General features: G+C 40.8%; 1 protein-coding gene across 1 annotated transcript in view; it reads left to right on the forward strand.

Annotated features, from left to right (window-relative positions):
* Window positions 1-22,689, forward strand: part of LOC126213347 (venom carboxylesterase-6-like) — a 193,692-nt gene that overhangs the window by 64,727 nt on the left and 106,276 nt on the right. Inside the window, exon 3 of the mRNA XM_049941080.1 lies at window positions 21,356-21,640. Coding sequence (XP_049797037.1) covers window positions 21,356-21,640 — 285 coding nt within the window. The remainder of the gene's footprint in view (window positions 1-21,355; window positions 21,641-22,689) is intronic.

The raw sequence follows: 22,689 nt of genomic DNA on the forward strand, positions 1-22,689 counted from the left end.
ATATGGTGAAAACCCGATATGACGAAAGGAGTCCAGAAGGAGAGAAATTAATGAAGTATTACAAGATATACGATCATATCTTGTACATAGGTAAAGGTGAAGATGGTAATATTTGGCGGGTATGCTGGCCCACCAAATACGTCACGGAAATAATAAACTACTACCATTTGGCGTATGGTCACTGTGGACCAAAGAAATGTACGGAAAAGCTGAGTGAAGTAGTGCATTTTAACAACATGTTAAAACGCGTTACTGACAGAGTGAAAACTTGCGATTTATGTCAGAAGGTGAAGGTCACCAACTGTACGAGTCGTGGTCCTATGCAAAGTATAAGGCCTAACGACACCTTTGAATTACTGTGCATGGACTTGTACGGACCTTTGCCCAAGTCATCTGGAAACTTTGCCTACATTTTAGTAGTGCTAGAAGCTTTTTCCAAGTTCATCAAGCTATACCCGATTAGGAAAGCTACAGCCAAAGCGGTCTATAGCAAGCTTGTGAACGATTATTTTGTTCATATTGGTAAGCCCAAGGCGATTCTATCAGACAATGGGGCACAATTTACTTCTAAGTTGTGGAATGAAGGCATGAAAAGTAATGGGGTCGAGGTGATCCATATTTCAGCTTATTGTCCGGCTGGGAATCCCGCTGAGAGGTATATGCGCGAGCTAGGCCGACTTTGCCGTACCTATTGCCATCACAACCATAGGGCATGGGGCAAATATGTAGCAGTATTTGAGAGAATTGTGAACACCTTGAGACATGAATCTACGGGATTTTCTCCAGAGGAAATCCTGTTGGATGACAGAAGTAAAAGTTTAGTGGAAGAGATAATCAAATTCCCTCCACGGATTGACATTAGTATTGGTGTGAAAAAAGATCGTTTGCGAGAAGTAATGAAGCTAAAAGCCGATGCTCGCATACGTCGTCATGACGCTAAAGCGCGTTTTGCTAAGTTTGCAATCGGAGACTTAGTACTTGTAAAAGCTCATGAGAAATCGAGCGAGATAGACAATGAAATCTCTAAATTTAAGTTTGTTTATAATGGACCATATAAAGTCATTGGTATACCTCACACAAATGCTTATTGCTTAGAGTATCCAAGCTCTGGAAAACTATTAGGTATACGGAATATTGTAGACTTGAAATTGTACCAACCTAGGATCGATTAATACCACACAATGGGTAATTTGTACAGTATGTAGATATAGAGTGTAAGATTTAAACGATTTGCTAGATTGCCATGCTTTTTCCTGAGCAAGAGGACATTAAAGAAGTTGTAATTAATAAGTAATTAATTTTACTAAATGATTTAAGAGAGAGTGATTATTTGTCAATTGAAAAATCCAAGCTGCTAGTTTAAGTTTTCAGCTGAGTCACAGTAGATTAAGGAATGTAAATATGATTTTGTAACTAGCCATAAGAATTCATAAATATGTGATTTACTAGTAACTGCCGATGTACTTAGACGCTGTTTTAAGTTTCAGGCTAGTACATGCATGTGATGATGGACAGTGTTGAGTTATCCACTGTGATAGTGTTAATTCTCCTTGAGATTACTCGGGGGTGAGTTTTTCCGAAAGAATTCAGTGAAACGGACGTTCTGGAAGTGCCGTTACAAGGGCGAGTGAGATCAAGCGTGCCGCACAGGCGGGCGCAACAATACTGGCGAGGCGGAGTCGCTGTCGGCTCTTGTGCCGCTGTCGGCATTCTTTGTACTTGCGGGTACGGAAGGTGGAGTTGTTTTTCTTCCCGGACAGCTGATGTGAAAGAATTCTGCTGTCAATATTTATGTTTTTGTCGATCTGCTGTATATTATTTTCTTGTTTAGCGTTAAGTGGACTCTCATGACGAGAATATTAATTATGAAAAGGTTCATTAAATGTGTATTCTATGTAATTAATTATTAATTTGCATATTTTGATATACCAGTTTTTTTTTACCATGTACTCTGGTTAATTTTGTAAATAGAATTCCATTTCTTGATACTGTTAGGAATTTTGACGATTTTAGAATAGCTAAACCATTTTCTTTGTTTTCTATGAATTTTAATATGTTATCAACCTGTTTTATTTTGTGCTAGATGACAGAGTGGAATAAGATTAGGAGTGTTTCCACTCAATTATTATGGTCTAAAAATTGATTTATGCTTAATTAGACGAATACTAAATTTTGTTGATGTTTTGAGCACATGCATTTCCGATGTTTCTTTTTTGGGACATTTTATGAGTCTGTTTAGGTTACACGAACATCCTCAGACAATGTGGAGCACGTGTAAAGCCGGAAATGCATATCCTCCTATTTCCATCTATTGCCCTGCACATTTTTTCCTTATTTTGTTACCTGAAGATATAACATTTCTGTGTCTTTGTATATTGTAATGGTTTTAGTATTTGTATGTATATATGCATTTATGTCGATGTATAATTGGTTTGTTTTGTGAATATTATTTGTATTTATACGCTGGGTCTGGCCTAGGGAAAACTATACTATCGAACGAATACATCGATAGGTCGTGTGGAGAACGAAAGTGTTCAGGATCTTTGGTAGTGTTAACTCTGCCGCGTGGAGCTGGCTGGAGGAGTGCAGTGGAGCAGGTGTGTTGTGTGACGCTCCCGCGAGTTGCCGCGCGTTCGGGGTTGGGCAGCATGTAATTGCGCTCGACTGGCTATAATAGTTTCTAGCACGGTGTCACGGACGGGAAGCATTAGCTGGCACACATCAAGAGCCCGTTTCGCCTGGTGACCGTGTCGAGAAGAAGGCGCGCCAGCATCCAGCTTCTGCAACAGCGACGGCCGACAATGAGTAACTGTCGCCACCTCCTCGATCGACGACTTCAAACCTTCAATCAACCAACAAGGAAGACTAAAAGCACGTAAAGTTTCAGAACTGTATGGCAGACCTCAGCTTTTAAAATTGTTGCATCACAAAATTACAGCAACTTAGCATGAACCTTTGTTGTTCATTGTCCCAATTGCATTGCCAAGCAGGGTCCCTTCCTTTTCCGAAATGAACCTGAGTGTCGTTGAAATTCAAACGCCAGCATTAAAATAATATAATTCGATTTCACTGCATTAATTTCAAAGTTCAGTTAAAGTATTCATAGCTGGCTACAATATTTAGATTACACGAGCACAAATTAAGAGTGCGAGTTTTGTTAGCATATTTTAGCTTACCTGTAACTGCAGCTCAGCTTGGTACGTACTAAATTTTACTACTGTTAATTGTTCAGAATCATTTAATTCAAGTTCGAAGTTAAATTTCTTATTTCTAAATTGCGTAGATTCAAGTAGCTTTTGAAATGATTGTTGAGGTAGCCCAAGACTTACTGTATTTTACTGAATTTCGATATGCTTCAGAAACAAAGTTCACTATTAATTTCAGTCACTAAATTAACTTTCAATTTTCCGGTTTTATTAATTCTTTTGCTAAACTAAGTCAGAGTGTAGCGAAATTTATTACTTCTGACAAACTTTCAGTTTTCACACTACACGTGTCAACCTTCAGTTGCCACGCTTCTAGTGCTAATTATATGTGTAATAACTTTTTTTTCAGTTACTATAGTAATTGTCCTTAGGACTGGTGACCGTGATTTCCCCCAAATCTCAAGTATCTAATTACTGCCAGTTTATTGTTAACGTAACGGCCGCATACTTAATTTCTTTATTGACTTTACCCCTTTTCAAAATTAATTTCCACCTGTTTCATTAGCATTTTTCCTTTCATTTGGATGTAACCCTTTCCTCCCTCTTTAGCGACAAATTAACTTCGGTGACGATTGCTTTTCCCAAATTTCCATTAGTTACACGCGGTTCAATTTTTCACTGTCATTAAGGTCGATAAGTGAGGGGGAGGTTACATCTGGACTAATAGCTTCACAAAAAATCTCCAAACACTTAAAGTTGTATTAAATGTTAACAATTTTCTCTTTTTCAAAAATGCTCGTACGGCTGTTGCCATTCTGCATATTACGTCACCTATGAGTCAGCCTTCGCCAGTTTTTTGCTATTTAGCAAACCTCATCTATTAGTTAGTGCCTTATTCCATTATGTAACTGCATCAGAGTAACCTGATTTAATTCGACATTATCCTCGTTTTCGTTTTGTTGATGTTCATCTTGTAATGTCTTTTCAGGACACTATCCATTCCGTACAAAAGCTGTTCCAAGTCCTTTGTCATCTCTGATAATATTACAAAGTCATCTCCAGACCTCGAAGCCTAATTGATTTTCCCTGAACTTTGATTCCCTTAGCAAATTCCTCTGTGGTTTCCGTCACAGCTTACTCACTATACAGACTGATTAACAGCGGGAAAGGCTACAACACTGTTTTATTCTCTTCTCCACCACTGCTTCCTTTGGACCTCTTGTGACTTAATTGCAGCCTGTTTTTTTTAACAAGTTGTGGATAAACCTTCGCTCCGTGTATTTTATCCATGTTATCTTCAGAATTTTAAAGAGTGTTTCGAGTCAAAGTGAAACAATTCTCTCAAAAATTTCACCTTCGCTCGCGCTCGGAAATGGTGTAGCTATCGGGCATCGCCCGGTTCGGCCGTGCACCGCCGGTGCTGGAAGGCGGCAGAGGCAGCAGACAGCTTCATTAACGGCGCAGACCCCGGCCCCACACTGTGCCGCTCGAGAGCAGCCGGAAATGGGAACCTGATGATGCGAGCCGGAGAACACAGCGGCCAGCAGTTGGGCACTGCTGCATGCGTAAAACGAAGATAAACTCCTCGTGGTTAAAAAGCGTCATTTTAACTATTTCGAGTATTTAGTAAGCGATACGGTATTTCTGTGTTGTAGGTTGCATCAAGTTTACCCAATTAATGTAACCGAGCTCCTTAAAGAGCGGGGAGTCTGATATTATGTGGTTGTTACGTTACATAACAGAGTAAAAAAAAAAAAAAAAATCTGGAAGCTCCAACGGATGCAGCAACGCTAAATAATACTACTGCTAGTCACTGTTTCACGTGTAAAAATAAATTGCAGAATCTAGCAACTTAAGATGTCCTTCGAATCAGGCTGCGGATGTTCCATTAAAAATCCCTAATAGCTTAGATCAGTTGTAACAGGACTGAGGTGAACTCCTCTGCACCAGACCTATCGTTTTAATTCCACCACAGTCTAATGAGTCTCACTTATCTCCTAAATCTGGTAAGAAAACACATCCGCACTTGGCGTGTTATATACACTACTGACCATTAAAATTGCTACACCAAGAAGAAAGGCAGATGATAAACGGGTATTCATTGGACAAATATATTATACTAGAACTAACATGTGATTACATTTTCACGCAATTTTGGTGCATAGATCCTGAGAAATCAGTACCCATAACAACCACCTCTGGCCTTAATAACGGCCTTGATACGACTGGGCATTGAGTCAAACAGAGCTTGGATGGCGTGTACAGGTACACCTGCAAATGCAGCTTCAACACGATACCACAGATCATCAAGAGTAGTGACTGGCGCATTGTGACAAGCCAGTTGCTCGGCCATCATTGACCAGACGTTTTCAATCGGGGAGAGATCTGGAGAATGTGCTGGCCAGGGCAGCAGTCTAACATTTTCTGTATCCAGAAAGGCCCGTACAGGACCTGCAACATGCGGTCGTGCATTATCCTTCTGAAATGTAGGGTTTCGCAGGAATCGAATGAAGGGTGGAGCCACGGGTCGTAACACATCTGAAATGTAACGTCCACTGTTCAAAGTGCCGTTAATGCGAACAAGAGGTGACCGAGACGTGTAACCAATGGCACCCCATACCATCACGCCGGGTGATACGCCAGTATGGCGATGACGAATACACGCTTTCAATGTGCGTTCACCGCGATGTCGCCAAACACGGATGCGACCATCATGATGATGTAAACAGAACCCAGACTCTTCCGAAAAAATGACGTTTTGCCGTTCGTGCACCTAGGATCTTCGTTGAGTACACCATCGCAGCTGTCTGTGATGCAGCGTCAAGGGTAACCGCAACCATGGTCTCCGAGCTGATAGTCCATGCTGCTGCAAACGTCGTCGAACTGTTCGTGCAGATGGTTGTTGTCTTGCAAACGTCCCCATCTGTTGAGTCAGGGATCGAGACGTGGCTGCACGATCCGTTACAGCCATGCCGATAAGATGCCTGTCATCTCGACTGCTAGTGATACGAGGCCGTTGGGATCCAGCACGGCGTTCCGTATTACCCTCCTGAACCCACCGATTCCATATTCTGCTAAGAGTGATTGGATCTCTACCAACGCGAGCAGCAATGTCGCGATACGATAAACCGCAATCGCGATAGGCTACAATTCGACCTTTATCAAACTCGGAAACGTGATGGCACGCATTTCTCCTCCTTACACGAGACATCACAACAACGTTTCACCAGGCAACGCCGGTCAACTGCTGTTTGTGTATGAGAAATCGGTTGGAAACTTTCCTCATGTCAGCACGTTGTAGGCGTCGCCACCGGCGCCAATCTTGTGTGAATGCTCTGAAAAGCTAATCATTTGCATATCACAGCATCTTCTTCCTGTCGGTTAAATTTCGCATCTGTAGCACGTCATCTTCGTGGTGTAGCAATTTTAATGGCCAGTAGTGTAGGTTTAGCTAGGTGCAGCAGCTACCATTTCGCTGCTGACAAGTGGCGAATCGTTTTCGGTGAAACGCTTTCTCTCTCTTGCATCTAAAATCATGGCAATCTTTTGTGTGGATGTTGTTCTTTCCTTGCATGATGGTTCGTTTCCGCGTGGAAAGAGGAAGAAAGTTTAGCTGTGGGCGGAAGAGCTGTGATACATTTTTCAGCGGAACCGGCCAATGAAAGCACTTCCATTGTTTCATTTCCGTTTAGCTCTCAGTTCACGGACCATTCTCTGTTCCTTAGTTCCAGTCGAACATCTTTTCAGTCAGCCGGCCGCGGTGGTCTCGCGATTATAGGCGCTCAGTCCGGAGCTGCGCGACTGCTACGGTCGCAGGTTCGAATCCTGCCTCGGGCATGGATGTGTGTGATGTCCTTAGGTTAGTTAGGTTTAAGTAGTTCTAAGTTCTAGGGGACCGATGACCACAGATGTTAAGTCCCATAGTGCTCAGAGCCATTTGAACCATTTCTTTTCAGTCCGGATCTTCAGTGCTCATGCACAAACCTGTGTTGTCCACTATTAGTATGAAGAGCTTCTTGTACTCACAACACTAGATACAGAGCTAATTCTCATGAGTTCATTTACGCCCTGCTCTGTCCATGCAGTCATTGATTCTTCAAAATACAAACAACTGCCCAAGCTTAAAATTAAGAAGTAGATGTAACAAATTATGTGAGCTGCATTAATAATTATGAACCTTTAATTTCATATTTTCTATGTCTTGTACAGATTAAAAAATAAATCAACAAGCTTAACAGGGAAGGCGCTTCTGTGGCAAACAATTCTGTATCTTCATTTACACTAAATAGTTGCTGTTCATCTTGGACTTCTTGTTAACTACCCATTCAGGTACATTGATATCTAGGTAATCCTCAGTCACTTACATTCTACAAGAATTGGTATGTATTAAAAAAATAAAAAAGCTGTTTGTTATGATAATATCAAGGAGTTGCAGTCTACAAGAGAATCAGGTAATTAACGGCTAGAGGCAATGGCTAACAGATCTGAATCGTTTTCTTTCGATCTTGCAGACGTTCTTAATTTTATTGTCTCAGATCAATAAGACATTTATAGATCTATAGACCGAAATACATAGCAATATCCTGAACCTCAGGGAAACAGCTCACATAAAACTATTTCTGTATTGTGGATGTGTGAATCGCGCTTAAACTGAAACTGGTCTTTATTGCTGGTTTGAAAACCGTCACAAAAAGCTATACCAGGAAGCGTGAGAAAGAATCCCAAGATTAGTGAAGAGCCTTTTTCTCAGCGTACCATTATCAAATTTGCATAATAACTTTATTTATTAGTTCTGGATAATACTTATTTCTGGGGTTCCGTGCTTCAGTTGGTGAAAACGGCGCAGTTATGGGTTCACTTTGTTGTCCGTCTATTAAGACCCATTTTTCTCAGGAACAAGTAAGGCATCAAGTTGACATTTATGTCAAATATTATGGTCTACGGTCCCTTAGTGGTGCAAGAAAGTTTAATCGTCTGAGTCAATGTAGTCAAAAGATACGGCCATTTGTGTCACATACTTTAATAACAGCAAACTTACTGATCAAAATCTGTAGAAGAACTATATACACACATAATTAAATTTTTACGAAACCCTCAGAGCGTGAGTCATGTTCTCACATGTTCAGTTTTTTCTTACTTTATTCGCGAAAGTTACAAAACAAATTAGAATTTTTGCAAGTAGATCAACAGAACAAGAAATAATACTAAACACAAAACACGGCGAACTGAGATTCTTCATCACTTCAGAAAGAGCTGATTCCATTTCTTCTTGTTGTGCAACGGAAATCAAAGTATTTCGCTTTGTATTTCTTTACTATGAATTATCAGTAGTAGTATTCTAGCAGTCTTATGTCCTTGGAAGATCATTGACGATAATCTACTTTCCAGAACATCACGTTTTATGTACCTTCATTACCACTGAAGTTTTACTACCGTGACACGGTTTATTCATTCGATCTTTCTCTTTATGTTACGGACGTATCCTTGTATACATGGGAGAGGGATGCTATTAACGTAGTGACATTCCTGTTTCCAAATTAGAATTGCGACCTTACGCACTACAAGCATTTCAAGGTGCGTTTTTAAATGTATGCCCAAATATTTCTATAGTCCGTAACGTAATTATAATTATCAGCAGATTATAGAACATTGACGACATGTTAAAAATCTAGTGGACTTCTAGAGGTATCAGAAACATCCCCATTCCCAAAAAGGAAGTATCAAGACACAGTAATTTCTATTTACTTTAACGTGACATAGCTGATTATAAAACGTCGTTCCATGAAGCAAGCCACTTGGGCAAAAAGCAAGAAGGCTACAGGACGCTGGGCATGGGCCTCAGATTTCAAAAGCGTAGAAATTTACATTAATAAAAACTTGAATTTTAAGCAGAATTTACTCAATATATCCTCGGATTTTAGTCTGCTATACCTTTTTTTTGTACAATCACGTCTCTCTAGACAGGTCTAATAAGGAAATGAGGTAATATTTTCCTGCTGCAAACCTCCTGATTTCACCGCGTAATTCCACTTACAAAGGGTTGCTCAATTTGTGAAGAGTGGAAACGGGGCTATGTGATGACGCGCGCACACACACACACACACACACACACACACACACACACACACACACACACGCTGATGATTGCCACGTCGTGATTCAAAGAAGCGTTAGCCGCTATATTTAATTTAAAAAATTGACTTTTTAGATGTGTTCACCAATACGTGTAGGCCTACTGATTCTATCGAGCATACTGTTTGTTGCAGAATGCCTTGTTGCCATGAGGTCATGGGAAAGCTAAACTATTGCGGCATCCCAACTCCCATTCTGTTCCTGAATTTGTTAGTTTTCTTCAACATGTATTATGTATCGGTTTACCGATTCCATACTGTCGTATGAAACAACATTAATGCAAAGCGAAGAGATATTTCTCGCATTCTAAGAAATTATACTTCCGTCGATGTTGATGGGTATATTGCACCGTTCCTTCGAGGACAGTTACATCGAATAACCCTAAAATACATTAAATTGTTGTATTGTTCCATAGATTCGCTTTTTTGTTTTATGACATTGTTTTGAATAGTTCATTTAATATTACATATTAACAGTAGGCACTCTATTATATTACCTTGTGTAATTCTTGGTTCCAATGTGAAGAATGTCATTGTTATGTAATAGAAATTGAACGAGTCTACTACGGTTTTGTTACGCCCTTAGTGTCACGTCATAAGTCTTTATGACTTTACAGAGTAAAAACAGAAAGAAAATAAATGTTAATTATATCTACACGTCGAGAAACAACAGTTTATTTTTAAAATTTAGACTGTATCTACAGAGTTTGTCGAATAAGCTGTAAGACCAGCGCGTCAAATGTATTTCATTGTATAGTCTTCGGGAATGTTGGTGCCGTCACTGAGCAGTCTGGTCACAATACAGTTTCCGTTCGAAGACTCATACGGTATTCCTGTACACGAAATTCACTTTTCTCAGTGTTTCTCTGATGTAAGACTAGTTCGTTTTTCTGCCGCGGTTTCAGATATTTTATAGATACACATTCCTTTGTGTCGGTAAAAGTTAAATCCTACCAGTGGCGGTCTTAAATCATGGATGATGGTAGTTTAGCCCCATATGACTATTAGAAATAGCGATCATAATCAAAATGTTACCATAGTTTCAGCTTAAATATTGTCGGGCTTTTACTGTGTGATGATCAAGTAAAAGTGAAAAAATAACGGCTATTATCTATATCGAAATATCTACGGAAATAACGTCGCTAGCGTCGACAACAGTTTTATGATAGTAAGAAACTGCTTCGATAGCAAAAAGAAATTATTTAACCTCCCAACATTCAAATTTCATAGAGGTTATATCACAACAGCATTGAGAACACATTGCTAAGTCAGTAGCGCTCGTAAGGTTGTGTGTTCAGAATAAATACGAGCACGCCGATTTTCATTTATTGTTTACTGCCATGATACGCAGTTCTATTAAAAGTATTATCTCTGATCTTACGTTTGACGTCAGGTTTAAGTCGGAAACAAAGAGCGTGATTCTAACGCAATGCTGAAAAATTATCAAGTGAAGGAAGCTGTCATCGCAAGCTGTTGGGACTAACCTGTTGCTGGTTAATGTAAGTTATTGCTGTCTGCTCTGTATTTCTCCAGCAGTCTCATTAGCTGCTAATTTCTGTTTCCGCTGTTTATGATGACTATCGATGCTACGAATGTTCTAGGAAAGAGCCATGTTTCGCTTTTAGAGACATTTTAACGCTTTTCTGTTATTTATTTATGGCACTGAGGACAGGAGATGTGTTTACTATGGCTGTCATTTCGCATTTTGTTTCAGACAAATACCAAAGCAGAATCCAAATCGATCTCTTAGGGCGATTGTGTGTTTGCTTGCTGTCCAACTCAGTTGTTTGTTCAAAACTTCGTTAGTTTCATAGAAAAGAGCAGCATCGTTCTTGATATTTTTTCCTTGATTTCCATATCCGGTACAAACTTCTCAATGATTTCCCACGGTGGCTCTTCTGCATCGAAATCTGGCCGTAGTGGTAGTGCGTTGGATATTTTGTCCAGTATTTGCAATAATAGTTTTTCTTCTTGATTTTATACTTGTCAACAGCGAATGACCGGGCTTTAGTAAACTTCTGTCTAAAATCTGATGACATGAAATTGATTAAACGAGTTGTAGAACATTTGTGCTTCCCACCTTCACCGCCTTTCTTTCATTTGTGTGGGAATAATACGTACTAGATCCACTGTGAAAAATATCTTGTGTAAGTCTTTTTGCTGAATGTTGATAATGTCTTATGGGTCCACATTCATCTGTGAAGTTAAAAATGAGCAACGGATCGCAATGTTTAATGAAGTTCTCGTTTAAATTAACAGCCCAGTTGGAAAAGAGGTCATATTTTATTTTTACCGAAGGTGTCGTTAACCCAGAAGAAGTTAATTACTCGTATTTTAACACTGATTAAGGTAGAAATAACTTTTTTGTAGCAGGTGGTTCAACTACTAAAATTTCAGTTTGTATTCTGATGAAATGGATGTACTAACTGTAAGAAACTCTTTTTTATATGGTTTTAGTTTTTAATATCGAGATTAATATTAGTTCTAAAGACGTTCCGAACAATGTAGACAATCTTACTATAGATCACTGGCAAAAAACTGGTTGTGGATCCAATGTGTGAACTGAAAAACAGAAGTTACAGAATTTTCTGAACATACCGCCGCACTGTCAATGTTTTCAGTACATTTTTTCCCGTCATTATGAGCATGGTCCTCCGTGGTTACTGTTAATAGTGCGGTTCTTACAGGAATGACACGGAATACATGGTTGACATCCTTTTCCATTTTCCCGTCCCTTCTCCTATCTCCTATTGAACAGAAAGGTGTCGAATATTCTATTTTATAAAAATCAGCTTCATTGTATTAGCAAGAACACATAAAATCAGATCGGTACGTAATGTCTGCAATATCGGCTGTTTCCTAGCTAAATAACAGCAGTAACAACTGACGATGGAAATTTGGAAGAGAGATACTAGTAAAGGAAAGCAATAGAGAACATTTTCTCGCCATACGGCAAACTATGCATCTTAGCTAGTTTACATTTTCCTATCTATTTCACCTTATTTCTGCAGATTTTTTAGAAGGTCTTGCGTCCGCTAGGCTTATAGAAGCCATAGAGATCAACGAGAGAGTGATGACGAATATCTGTCTCATACTTGACGAATCTGTGGAAAAGTCGCTAGACTCCCAACAGAACATGGACAATTATGAATCCAGTCCCCAAAGTAAAGCATCTACGTTCTAATGTTAAAGAAATACGGGTGACTAAAAACAGAATGCATACAGCATACCGTGACATTATGACAAGTCAGTAGGCAAGACTCTAAGGACAGGCGAGTGATGTAGTAGTGTACACACCAATAGCAGCCAAGCAAATCACCGACCACTGTCAGGACTATAAGCACGAAGGTAGTTAAAAGTCCTGGACCGTGCCACAGCTTCCAAGTCTTGGAGACGGCGTCAGTACAGATTCGATCGGGGGTCAAGATGTCAGCATACTTAGTACATGACTTGCGATCCGTAACTCAGTTTATTACGAACTGGACAACATTCTGGTAGGTCTCCTGGTAGGTCTCTATTGAAGGTGCTGTCCGTTTTTTTTTTTTTTGTTCTAACGTCTTCTTTACTTACGCTGTCCCAAAAGATGTCACTGAGAAGCAGGACAAATGCGTAGATTTGATCTGATAACGTTTACCAGTACGTGCTCACCTATATATAAGAGATTTTTCGGGGTAGCGTAAATATGTTTATTGACACTTGGTGCGTTGTTCACGGTGAGCGCTCTTTACCTGACGCGTGATTTTTGCACGCACACGTTATTTTGAAAATTCCAAGCCTTCTATTATCTGCTGCATTTTTTACTGGTCTAACTAGTTGGACATTTAACATAGGCCTAAAGATCGATTTAACTATGCTTCTCTTCAGCAAGAAGATTAGCGATTATTATTATTATTATTTTAATGTTCCGGCACTTGACCTTCTGTCATTTGCCTTCGTGCTTCCCAATACAATGCTGTTAAGTCTGAATTACATTCACTTAATTCTGTACACTCTTTCAAATGTTGTTTGTTCGTCATCGAACCATCTTGTGACACAGAACACATTCTGGAGATAGCAGGGTGGAGATATTGTAGATTTTGGCGGGCAAACAGTCATGTCCTATTGTCAGGCGGAATATGGCCACTGCTTGTTTTCTTGGTCCTTCAGGCAGCACCGAGTCGTCCATGAGGATTTTCAGATCTTTCCTTCATATGAATTTTTATTGCATTGCTTTAATTATTCTTGAAATTTGTTGTTAATAACGCGTTTCACTGAAAAATATGACCCGTTAGACTTTCCAATCTGTTTAATTTTTGTGCCCTTTTTGGCTAGAAAATCAGTATTTTTTTCATTTACATCCAGTCAGATGGTATCCACTGAACAGCAATTGTCTTGTTGTTCCGTTGTACAAACTTAATTGCTTCTATATTGCTGATATGTAACCATAAAATATGACTGTTTTGTCGAATGCGTGCAAATAGTTAATTAAACTGATCTTTTGCAATTCAGCTGGCTTCAACTTCACCCTCAAAATTGAATGGTGTGGTCCTATAGTTTGATAGAAAGAGGAAATTTTGCTGTATCTTGCTAAGCCAAAGTTTCGTTCGTTTTTCTTTAACGAAACATCTGTGTAGCTGTAGAGCTACTGATTTTTAGGATATCTCTGGTTTATTGTTTTTAAGTCCTGTAACTCGCATTATTAATTTACCTGTTTCACTTTTTCATAAGCGTGTTCTCCAGACATGAACCCTATCGAACATGTCTGGGATAGATTCAAAAGGGCTGTTTATGGACGAACTACCAACCACTCTGAGGGATCTACGCCGAATCGCCGGTTAGGAGTGGGACAATCTGATGAACTTGTGGATAGTATGCCACGACGAATACAGACATGCATCAGTGCAAGAGGACGTGCTACTGGGTATTAGAGGTACTGGTGTGTACAGCAATCTAGATCATCACCTCTGAAGGTCTCGCTGTATGGTGGTGCAACAAGCAAGGTGTAGATTTGATGAGGAATAAAAATGGCGGAAATGATGTTTATGTTGATCTCTATTCCAATTTCCTCTACAGGTTACGGAACTCTCGCAACCGAGGTGATGCAAAACTTTTTTTTAGGCTTGAGACCAGGAATATACAGTCCCCAAGTACAAGTAAGAAGTCACCCCAACTAGGTGTGGCTGGAAGCGGACTCAACAAACTAAGTTTTACTGGTGAAATGAATTACAATCGGTTGCCACTAAATGTACTAACAGTTACCAAGCATGGATAACACCTCAAACAATAGACAACACCCACCAAAAATAGAGTAAGATAACAAGTCACGCCACTGATTGTGGCTGCTGGAAAGCTCTTAACAATGACATGCAATTTAAATGCGATTCCCACTTGGTACACACCGGCAGAAACATTGACAATGGCCCTTAAATAATTATAAAAGCCCCCAAAATATAGGATAAGCTGGCAAGTTCAGGAGGAGGCTATCACAGCGAACAGGCAACAAGCAGGCGAGTTCTGCAATGAGAGGAGTTAGCTAATAACTGTGGATAGAAAGGAAACACTCAACAGATTATATTCATAAGTAAAAGGCTTTAAAACTTAACACGCTCCAGAAGTAACAATAAGGGTGCAAAGTTTAAACAAGAAGTTAAAGAGCAAGTATAGTGACGAGCAACTTCGGGCTTGCAGAACACGCTTCAAAGCGTATGTTCTTACTGAACTCGCAATATTACATAGATCAAGTGTTCCCGTTTAACTGGTGACACTCCGCCGTGGCACGTATCAAACGATCAAATTTATTTGAGCCAGCACAATGAGGCTGGTAGAGGTGCTAGATTGCTGCCCAACTTAGACGTCGTGCGACGATGGAAGTGTCGCAGGAGCAGAAAGAAAACACATCTCTACACTGGGCCCATGAAATAGAACTACGTCATCCGCTGCCAAAACCATCCTGCCAACACACATCAGAAGGGAACAGTAATCTACCCAAATAAGGCTACAGACGAGAATGCCTAGGATGTAGGGAGTATTAACTTATTGCAGAAGCGACTAATACATACAAATTACAAGCTGAACACTTCTTAAAATTACTTGAAAATTATAAGGTGAAATATCAGCGCCTACTAATCCATTGACTAGGGCATACTCATCTACAAAGAGTGGCTTGCCTTCGACACAGACTACATTACAATTTCAATTTCATCAACTCAATTTATGACAGAGAATGCTCGTACACTCGCACGGAATTAAGCCTGGAACAACAAATTACCATCAGTTACAATGACAGATGACCATCCACACAATCACTCGTATGCGCGTTAATGTGACAGATCCAGTTCCAGATTAACATAGACGTGTCCTTACGATAGCATATACCAATAAAAAAAACAGCATTTAACTTCACTCAAGTCTGGAGGAGCCATGACAGAGACATTTAGATAAATTCTGCTGTCAAGCTTGCTCAAGAGTTTCAGATTATTATTAACTGATGTACGGGATAGATTGGAAGAAATATTTACATTGCACGAATCGTATCTGTAAGATGCAGTTAGGCTTACACGGATGTTAGCAGCGGTATGAGGTGCGGAGTAAAGTTTCTATGAGGGCGTGCTAAAAGTAGATTTTGTTTGGGACTTCACGTCGATAATGATGGAACGGTGCAAGCAGAGGTGGGATTGTGGCTCCGTCAACCAGGACAAGAAGTCTACAGTGACGGTATCAACAAACTAGTTCCCAATTGGGAGAAATATGTTTTTTACCAGCGTGACTGTTGAGAAGTAAACATGTACATGTACCTAAGGACATCACACACATCCATGCCCGAGGCAGGATTCGAACCTGCGACCGTAGTGGTCGCGCGGTTCCAGACTGAAGCGCCTAGAACCGCTTGGCCACAACGGCCGGCTTTCTTTAAAAAGTTTTAAGAGTGTTCACATAAAAAATTCGGAGGCATTACTTTTCAGCACGCCCTTATAGTTGCTATGTAGTCTTGGTTAACTCCGGTGAGTTCGTGTTTTACTATTCTGTTGCGCTTTGTGAATGTGCTAGCCATTCCGAAACATAAAATAACTGTTTGCGATTATTCATATATGGATCAGATCCAATATAAAGCGGTGTGACTGAGGGCATAGAACTAGGGATGTTGTTTCTTCAGAACTTCCAGGTTAAGCTCTAAATCGGAGGATAGACTTTCAACTTCTTTTTGATGTTGTGTATAACATCAGTTCTGAAAGCAATGAAAGTAGTCGGAACGCATGCGGCAGCATGTGCTACCAATATTTTTCACAACGCCGCGCTTAAAGATGGGATTTTCTCCAGGGTTCTTACATTGGGTTCTGTTCGTAATAGAAAGGTAGGGTTAAGCGTCTTGGATAGTCCTTGGACTAGAAGCCATTCGTATACCCAAGAGAAGAATCGTCTTACTGTAACCATTCGACAGTACAGGGTCAAACATTGAATATTACCCACTTCCTCCAGCTTAGGCAAATTGAGCATATCGGTCGGTTATTTTTGCATTAGATATGGTCTACAGTGCGCCTTAAGGGACTTATGGGGACACCGTTTAGTTTATGGACGGTTGCTGAGAAAGTCCGAAAAATATGGTTTTTGTGTACCAATACCGAGCCGCGCATTCCAAGACGGCTACGCAGAGAAAATTGCTGCAATTTTTGCGGTGTAGTCCGAACATACTGCTCTCTAACAACTTCGAAAATATGCTTGACATAGTTATCCGTCTCCAGTTATAGAGGCTGAAAGTTATCGTACTTGTACGCGTAAAATACGCTCGTGTAAGGCGAAAACGTGTATGGCGAAAACGTGTAAGGCGAAAACGTGTAAGGCGAAAACGTAGTTTATAAAGTGACGTAGCACGGAAAAATCTGCTGTAAAGTGTCTCCGTTATCAGTGAAACGGCTCAGGATACCCCGTGTTGTAGCACTGAAGCACATGAAAAACTTTTGTGCACATTAAATTCGGTCCGAAGTGTAAAATCAGTTATAGTTTTTGGTTATTTCAATTCCATATGTGTAAACTATCAAAATTTTGCTGAACCGTAAAGTTCCTTTCATATGGTAACATGTTCTGTTATGGCAGGGAGAAGAATGGAACCAGTGGAAAAACGCGCCTATTGGAACCCAAGAAAGGGAAATACGCTCCTGTTCAAAAGACTTTCACTGTAAAGTGAGATACCAGCTGCCACATTACACCTTCCTCAACACCTTTAAAAAATTTCTCAAAGACTTTGGTATGCGAACAGATTTCCGTTTTTTTTTTTTTTTTTTTTTTTTTTTTTTTTTTTTTTTTTTTTTTTTGTGGAAAGAGTAAAGGAGACCATGGAAGTCTGAGGGAAAGAGAGGGACACTGTAACAGTGGAACATAGTTGACAGTGACAGAACAGTGCTAGGAAAAGAGTGAAGGAGACAATGGCAGTGGGGGGAGGGGGTAAATAAAGAAAAACAGAAAGTGGAAGTAGGTGAGAGCCAGTGATAATGAAAGACAGGCTATATGACAATGACAACGAGGAAGAGAGAGAGCAAGTGATAGAAGAGACAGGAGAATTAGGAATGGAGGAATGAGATAGTTGCAGTAAGAGAGAGCAAGAGGGGGCAATGAGAGTGAGAGGACCTCATGCCACCCAGATAAGCACAATTATATTCATACAGAGCAATGTTCAATATAATGCAGAAAATCCCATTAGAAACAGCTGACCGGATTGATGAACTAAACACCATAAAAGCAATTGATTACAATAATGACTACAGTCCCAAATTAGTTGAGATAAATGGTAAAATAAATTCTCACAAAACCAGCCACAAAGGCAAACCAACATTAAATAACTCCACATCTGGTAACTGAAAAATATGTGGGCACGCCATTTTTAGGAAATCTGTCATAAAAAGTAGCAAACCTTTTCAGAGAAAGAAAACCAAAGGAAGAAGCCATCCATAGTATCAGATACAAAATCAAGCTATACCATTAATCAGAAGTATACAAACCTTACTGCAGTTCAAGTTCGAAGATATGTGTAGTGGCCAAACAGGAAGACATTACAGTATATGTTTCTGGGAACACATCGACGCTCTTCGTTTAAAAAACTTAAGAAATTTCAAATTTGCCCTAGACGTTGCCCGAAGATGGTCGCCAAGTGACAGACATAGCACGCAACGTACAAATACTCCACCCAACTCACAAAGGAAAGGGAATGTAGTTACTTGAAGAAATTTAAATTTATTCTCACAAATGTGCATCTCCAAATGATATCCTAAATGACCAAACAAATTTACCAAACAAAATTTCCTTGGGAATTACCACAATTCATTTATTCTGCAACACACATATCCCAGTCATGAAAAAACATAATTCAATATGGCCGGCCGCGGTGGTCTAGCGGTTCTGGCGCTGCAGTCCGGAACCGCGGGACTGCTACGGTCGCAGGTTCGAATCCTGCCTCGGGCATGGGTGTGTGTGATGTCCTTAGGTTAGTTAGGTTTAAGTAGTTCTAAGTTCTAGGGGACTTATGACCTAAGATGTTGAGTCCCATAGTGCTCAGAGCCATTTGAACCATAATTCAATATGAGCCAATCCAATGCATATAGTAATTCTACATCCGGTAAGTCAGTTGGTTGTCAGTTCCTATTTGTAAACGTCACTCCAACTGTAATTAAAATATGCAATATTAATCTTTTGTGTAAAATGTACTATATTATTTTTGTAATTTTCAACATATCTTAATTAACCAATCACTATAGCTCTTACTAAATAACCATAGTAGCACTCTGCGCATTGGCATGGAGTAATTTAAGTTTTTTTAGTCATACAGAAGCGTAGACTAGAAAGAGTATTGACAGTACTTTGAGAATTTGTAAGTGAAATATAACTTTGACAATAGATATAATTTTTTGATGTAAACAAAGATGTCAGTGAGCAGCATGCGGATAGTGCGCAGTTTTTGTGCAAAATGCAAGTGAAAAAGTCTTTGCGACTCGGGAACCACAACAGATAGAGTAGAAAGTAAGAACATCTAACAAGTAATACATTATAATTATACAATTCGCTAAATACAGAATCTACAGAAAACTGCTAGTCTGCACAGGCCAGCTGCAGCATCCAAATTCCTGTCAATGTTTTAATGACGTACAGGTGAAGACTGAATGTGTATTATGCCAACTGAATATGAGAAATGCGTATTGGCATAAATAAAAATATATAAATAAAATACATAAATAATTGGCCGGTTACTGTATTCCTTAAAATAAAATAAACATGAGAATGGTGCTTCATGGAGTCATATATTCCATTTCCATCAATATAGGAGGGGCGTTCAATAAGAAATGCGACACTTTTTTTTTTCTCGAAGCAGGTTGGTTGTTTTCAGATATCCTGCAGATCATATTATTCTGCACTCTTTTGGCTATAAAACCCTATTTTTCAACATAAGCTCCGTTCAGTGATACGGCCTTACGCCACCTTTCCAGTGATACCGCCTTACGCCACCTTACTAGAAGGGTCAGTGGGCATGAAACTACATCTACATCCATACTCCGCAAGCCACCTGACGGTGTGTGGCGGAGGGTACCTTGAGTACCTCTGTCGGTTCTCCCTTCTATTCCAGTCTGGCATTGTTCGTGGAAAGAAAGATTGTCGGTATGCCTCTGTGTGGGCTCTAATCTCTCTTATTTTATCCTCATGGTCTCTTCGCGAGATATACATAGGAGGGAGCAATATACTGCTTGACTCCTCGGTGAAGGTATGTTCTCGAAACTTCAACAAAAGGCCGTACCGAGCTACTGAGCATCTTTCCTGCAGAGTCTTCCATTGGAGTTTATCTATCATCTCCGTAACGCTTTCGCGATTACTAAATGATCCTGTAACGAAGCGCGCTGCTCTCCGTTGGATCTTCTCTATCTCTTCTATCAACCCTATCTGGTACGGATCCCACACTGGTGAGCAGTACTCAAGCAGTGAGCGAACAAGTGTACTGTAACCTACTTCCTTTGTTTTCGGATTGCATTTCCTTAGGATTCTTCCAATGAATCTGTCTGGCATCTGCTTTACCGACGATCAACTTTATATGATCATTCCATTTTAAATCACTCCTAATGCGTACTCCCAGATAATTTATGGAATTAACTGCTTCCATTTGCTGACCTGCTATATTGTAGCTAAATGATAAAGGATCTTTCTTTCTATGTATTTGCAGCACATTACACTTGTCTACATTGAGATTCAATTCCCATTCCCTGCACCATGCGTCAATTAATTGCAGATCCTCCTGCATTTCAGTAAAATTCTCCATTGTTACAACCTCTCGATATACTACAGCATCATCCGCAAAATGCCTCAGTGAACTTCCGACGTTATACACAAGGTCATTTATGTATATTGTGAATAGCAACGGTTCTATGACACAACCCTGCGGCACACCTGAAATAACTCTTACTTCGGAAGACTTTTCTCCATTGAGAATGATATGCTGCGTTCTGTTACCTAGGAACTCTTCAATCCAATCACACAGTTGGTCTGATAGTCCATATGCTCTTACTTTGTTCATTAAACGACTGTGGGGAACTGTATCGAACGCCTTGCGGAAGTCAAGAAACACGGAATCTACCTGGGAACCCGTGTCTATGGCCCTCTGAGTCTACTAGTCGACGTCTTGCTGCGTCAGTAAAATTCCGACACTTCTGCGCGTCCTTGTTCAGATCATGGCTAGCACCGTGTTTCTATTCACTGGTAGGCCTCCGTAGGCTTTCTTAAAGCTCCTATTATGCTCTGGTTTACCGCCAAAACAAACTCAGTGATGGCTCTCTGTTTGGAACGCACGGCGGTTGTAGTCGCCATTTTGAAGGCTACGTGTAACGGAGCCACCTGTCGGAATCTCATGTAACTACAGGGGCAGAAGCGGGAGTATTCCCCGATGTTCCACAACAAATTCGGCATGTTTTTCAAACGAAATTGGCCGAGGAAAGAATGTGTTGCATTACTTGATAAATGTCCCTCGTATTTGTGATGGTTGTTTCGTAAGTGTCTGTGCCCATGCTGCAGGTTGCAGGCGTACGGTAAAGTTGTTACAAGACGCAAAGATAGTGTCGGTGCCGGCAGCGCGCCATGCGGCTGTCGCCGGCGGCGGCGGCGCTCGCGCTGTCGCTGTGCCTGTGGCCGGAGCCCGCCGCGGGCGCCGAGCTGGACCTGACCGTGGTGCAGACGTCGGAGGGCGCGCTGCGCGGACACATGATGACGTCGTTCGGCGGCCGGCTCTTCATCGCGTTCCGCGGCGTGCCGTACGCGCGCCCCCCCGTCGGCGTGCTGCGCTTCCGGCCGCCGGAGCCGCCCGTGCCCTGGAACGGCATCCGCTCCGCCAAGTACGAGGGCTCCGTCTGTCCGCAGGTAGGCCTGCACGCTGCCACCCACTATCTACATCTACGTGATTACTCTGCTATTCACAATAATGTGCCTGGCAGAGGGTTCAGTGAACCACCTCATGCTGTCTCTCTACCGTTCCACTCTCGAACGGAACGCGGGAAAAACGAGCACTTCAATATTTCCGTGCGAGCCCTAATTTCCCTTATTTTATCGTGATGATCATTTCTCCCTATGTAGGTGGGTGCCAACAGAATGTTTTCGCAGTCGGAGGAGAAAACTGGTGACTGTTGTTGTTGTTGTGGTCTTCAGTCCTGCGACTGGTTTGATGCAGTTCTCCATGCTACTCTATCCTGTGCAAGCTTCTTCATCTCCCAGTACCTACTGCAACCTACATCCTTCTGAATCTGCTTAGTGTATTCATCTCTTGGTCTCCCTCTACGATTTTTACCCTCCACGCTGCCCTCCAATACTAAATTGGTGATCCCTTGATGCCTCAGAACATGTCCTACCAACCGATCCCTTCTTCTGGTCAAGTTATGCCACAAACTTCTCTTCTCCCCAGTCCTATTCAATACCTCCTCATTAGTTATGTGATCTATCCATCTAATCTTCAGCATTCTTCTGTAGCACCACATTTCGAAAGCTTCTATTCTCTTCTTGTCCAAACTATTTATCGTCCACGCTTCACTTCCATACATGACTTCCTGACATTTTAATCTATACTCGATGTTAACAAATTTCTCTTCATCAGAAACGCTTTCCTTGCCATGGCCAGTCTACATTTTATATCCTCTCTACTTCGACCATCATCAGTTATGTTGCTCCCAAAATAGCAAAACTCCTTTACTATAAGTGTCTCATTTCCTAATCTAATTTCCTCAGCATCACCCGACTTAATTCGACTACATTCCATTATCCTCGTTTTGCTTTTGTTGATGTTCATCTTATACCCTCCTTTCAAGACACTATCCATTCCGCCGGCCGAAGTGGCCGTGCGGTTAAAGGCGCAGCAGTCTGGAACCGCAAGACCGCTACGGTCGCAGGTTCGAATCCTGCCTCGGGCATGGATGTTT

This window comes from Schistocerca nitens, chromosome 1 (assembly GCF_023898315.1).
Source record: "Schistocerca nitens isolate TAMUIC-IGC-003100 chromosome 1, iqSchNite1.1, whole genome shotgun sequence".
In the NCBI taxonomy this organism is placed as follows: Eukaryota; Metazoa; Arthropoda; class Insecta; order Orthoptera; family Acrididae; genus Schistocerca; species Schistocerca nitens.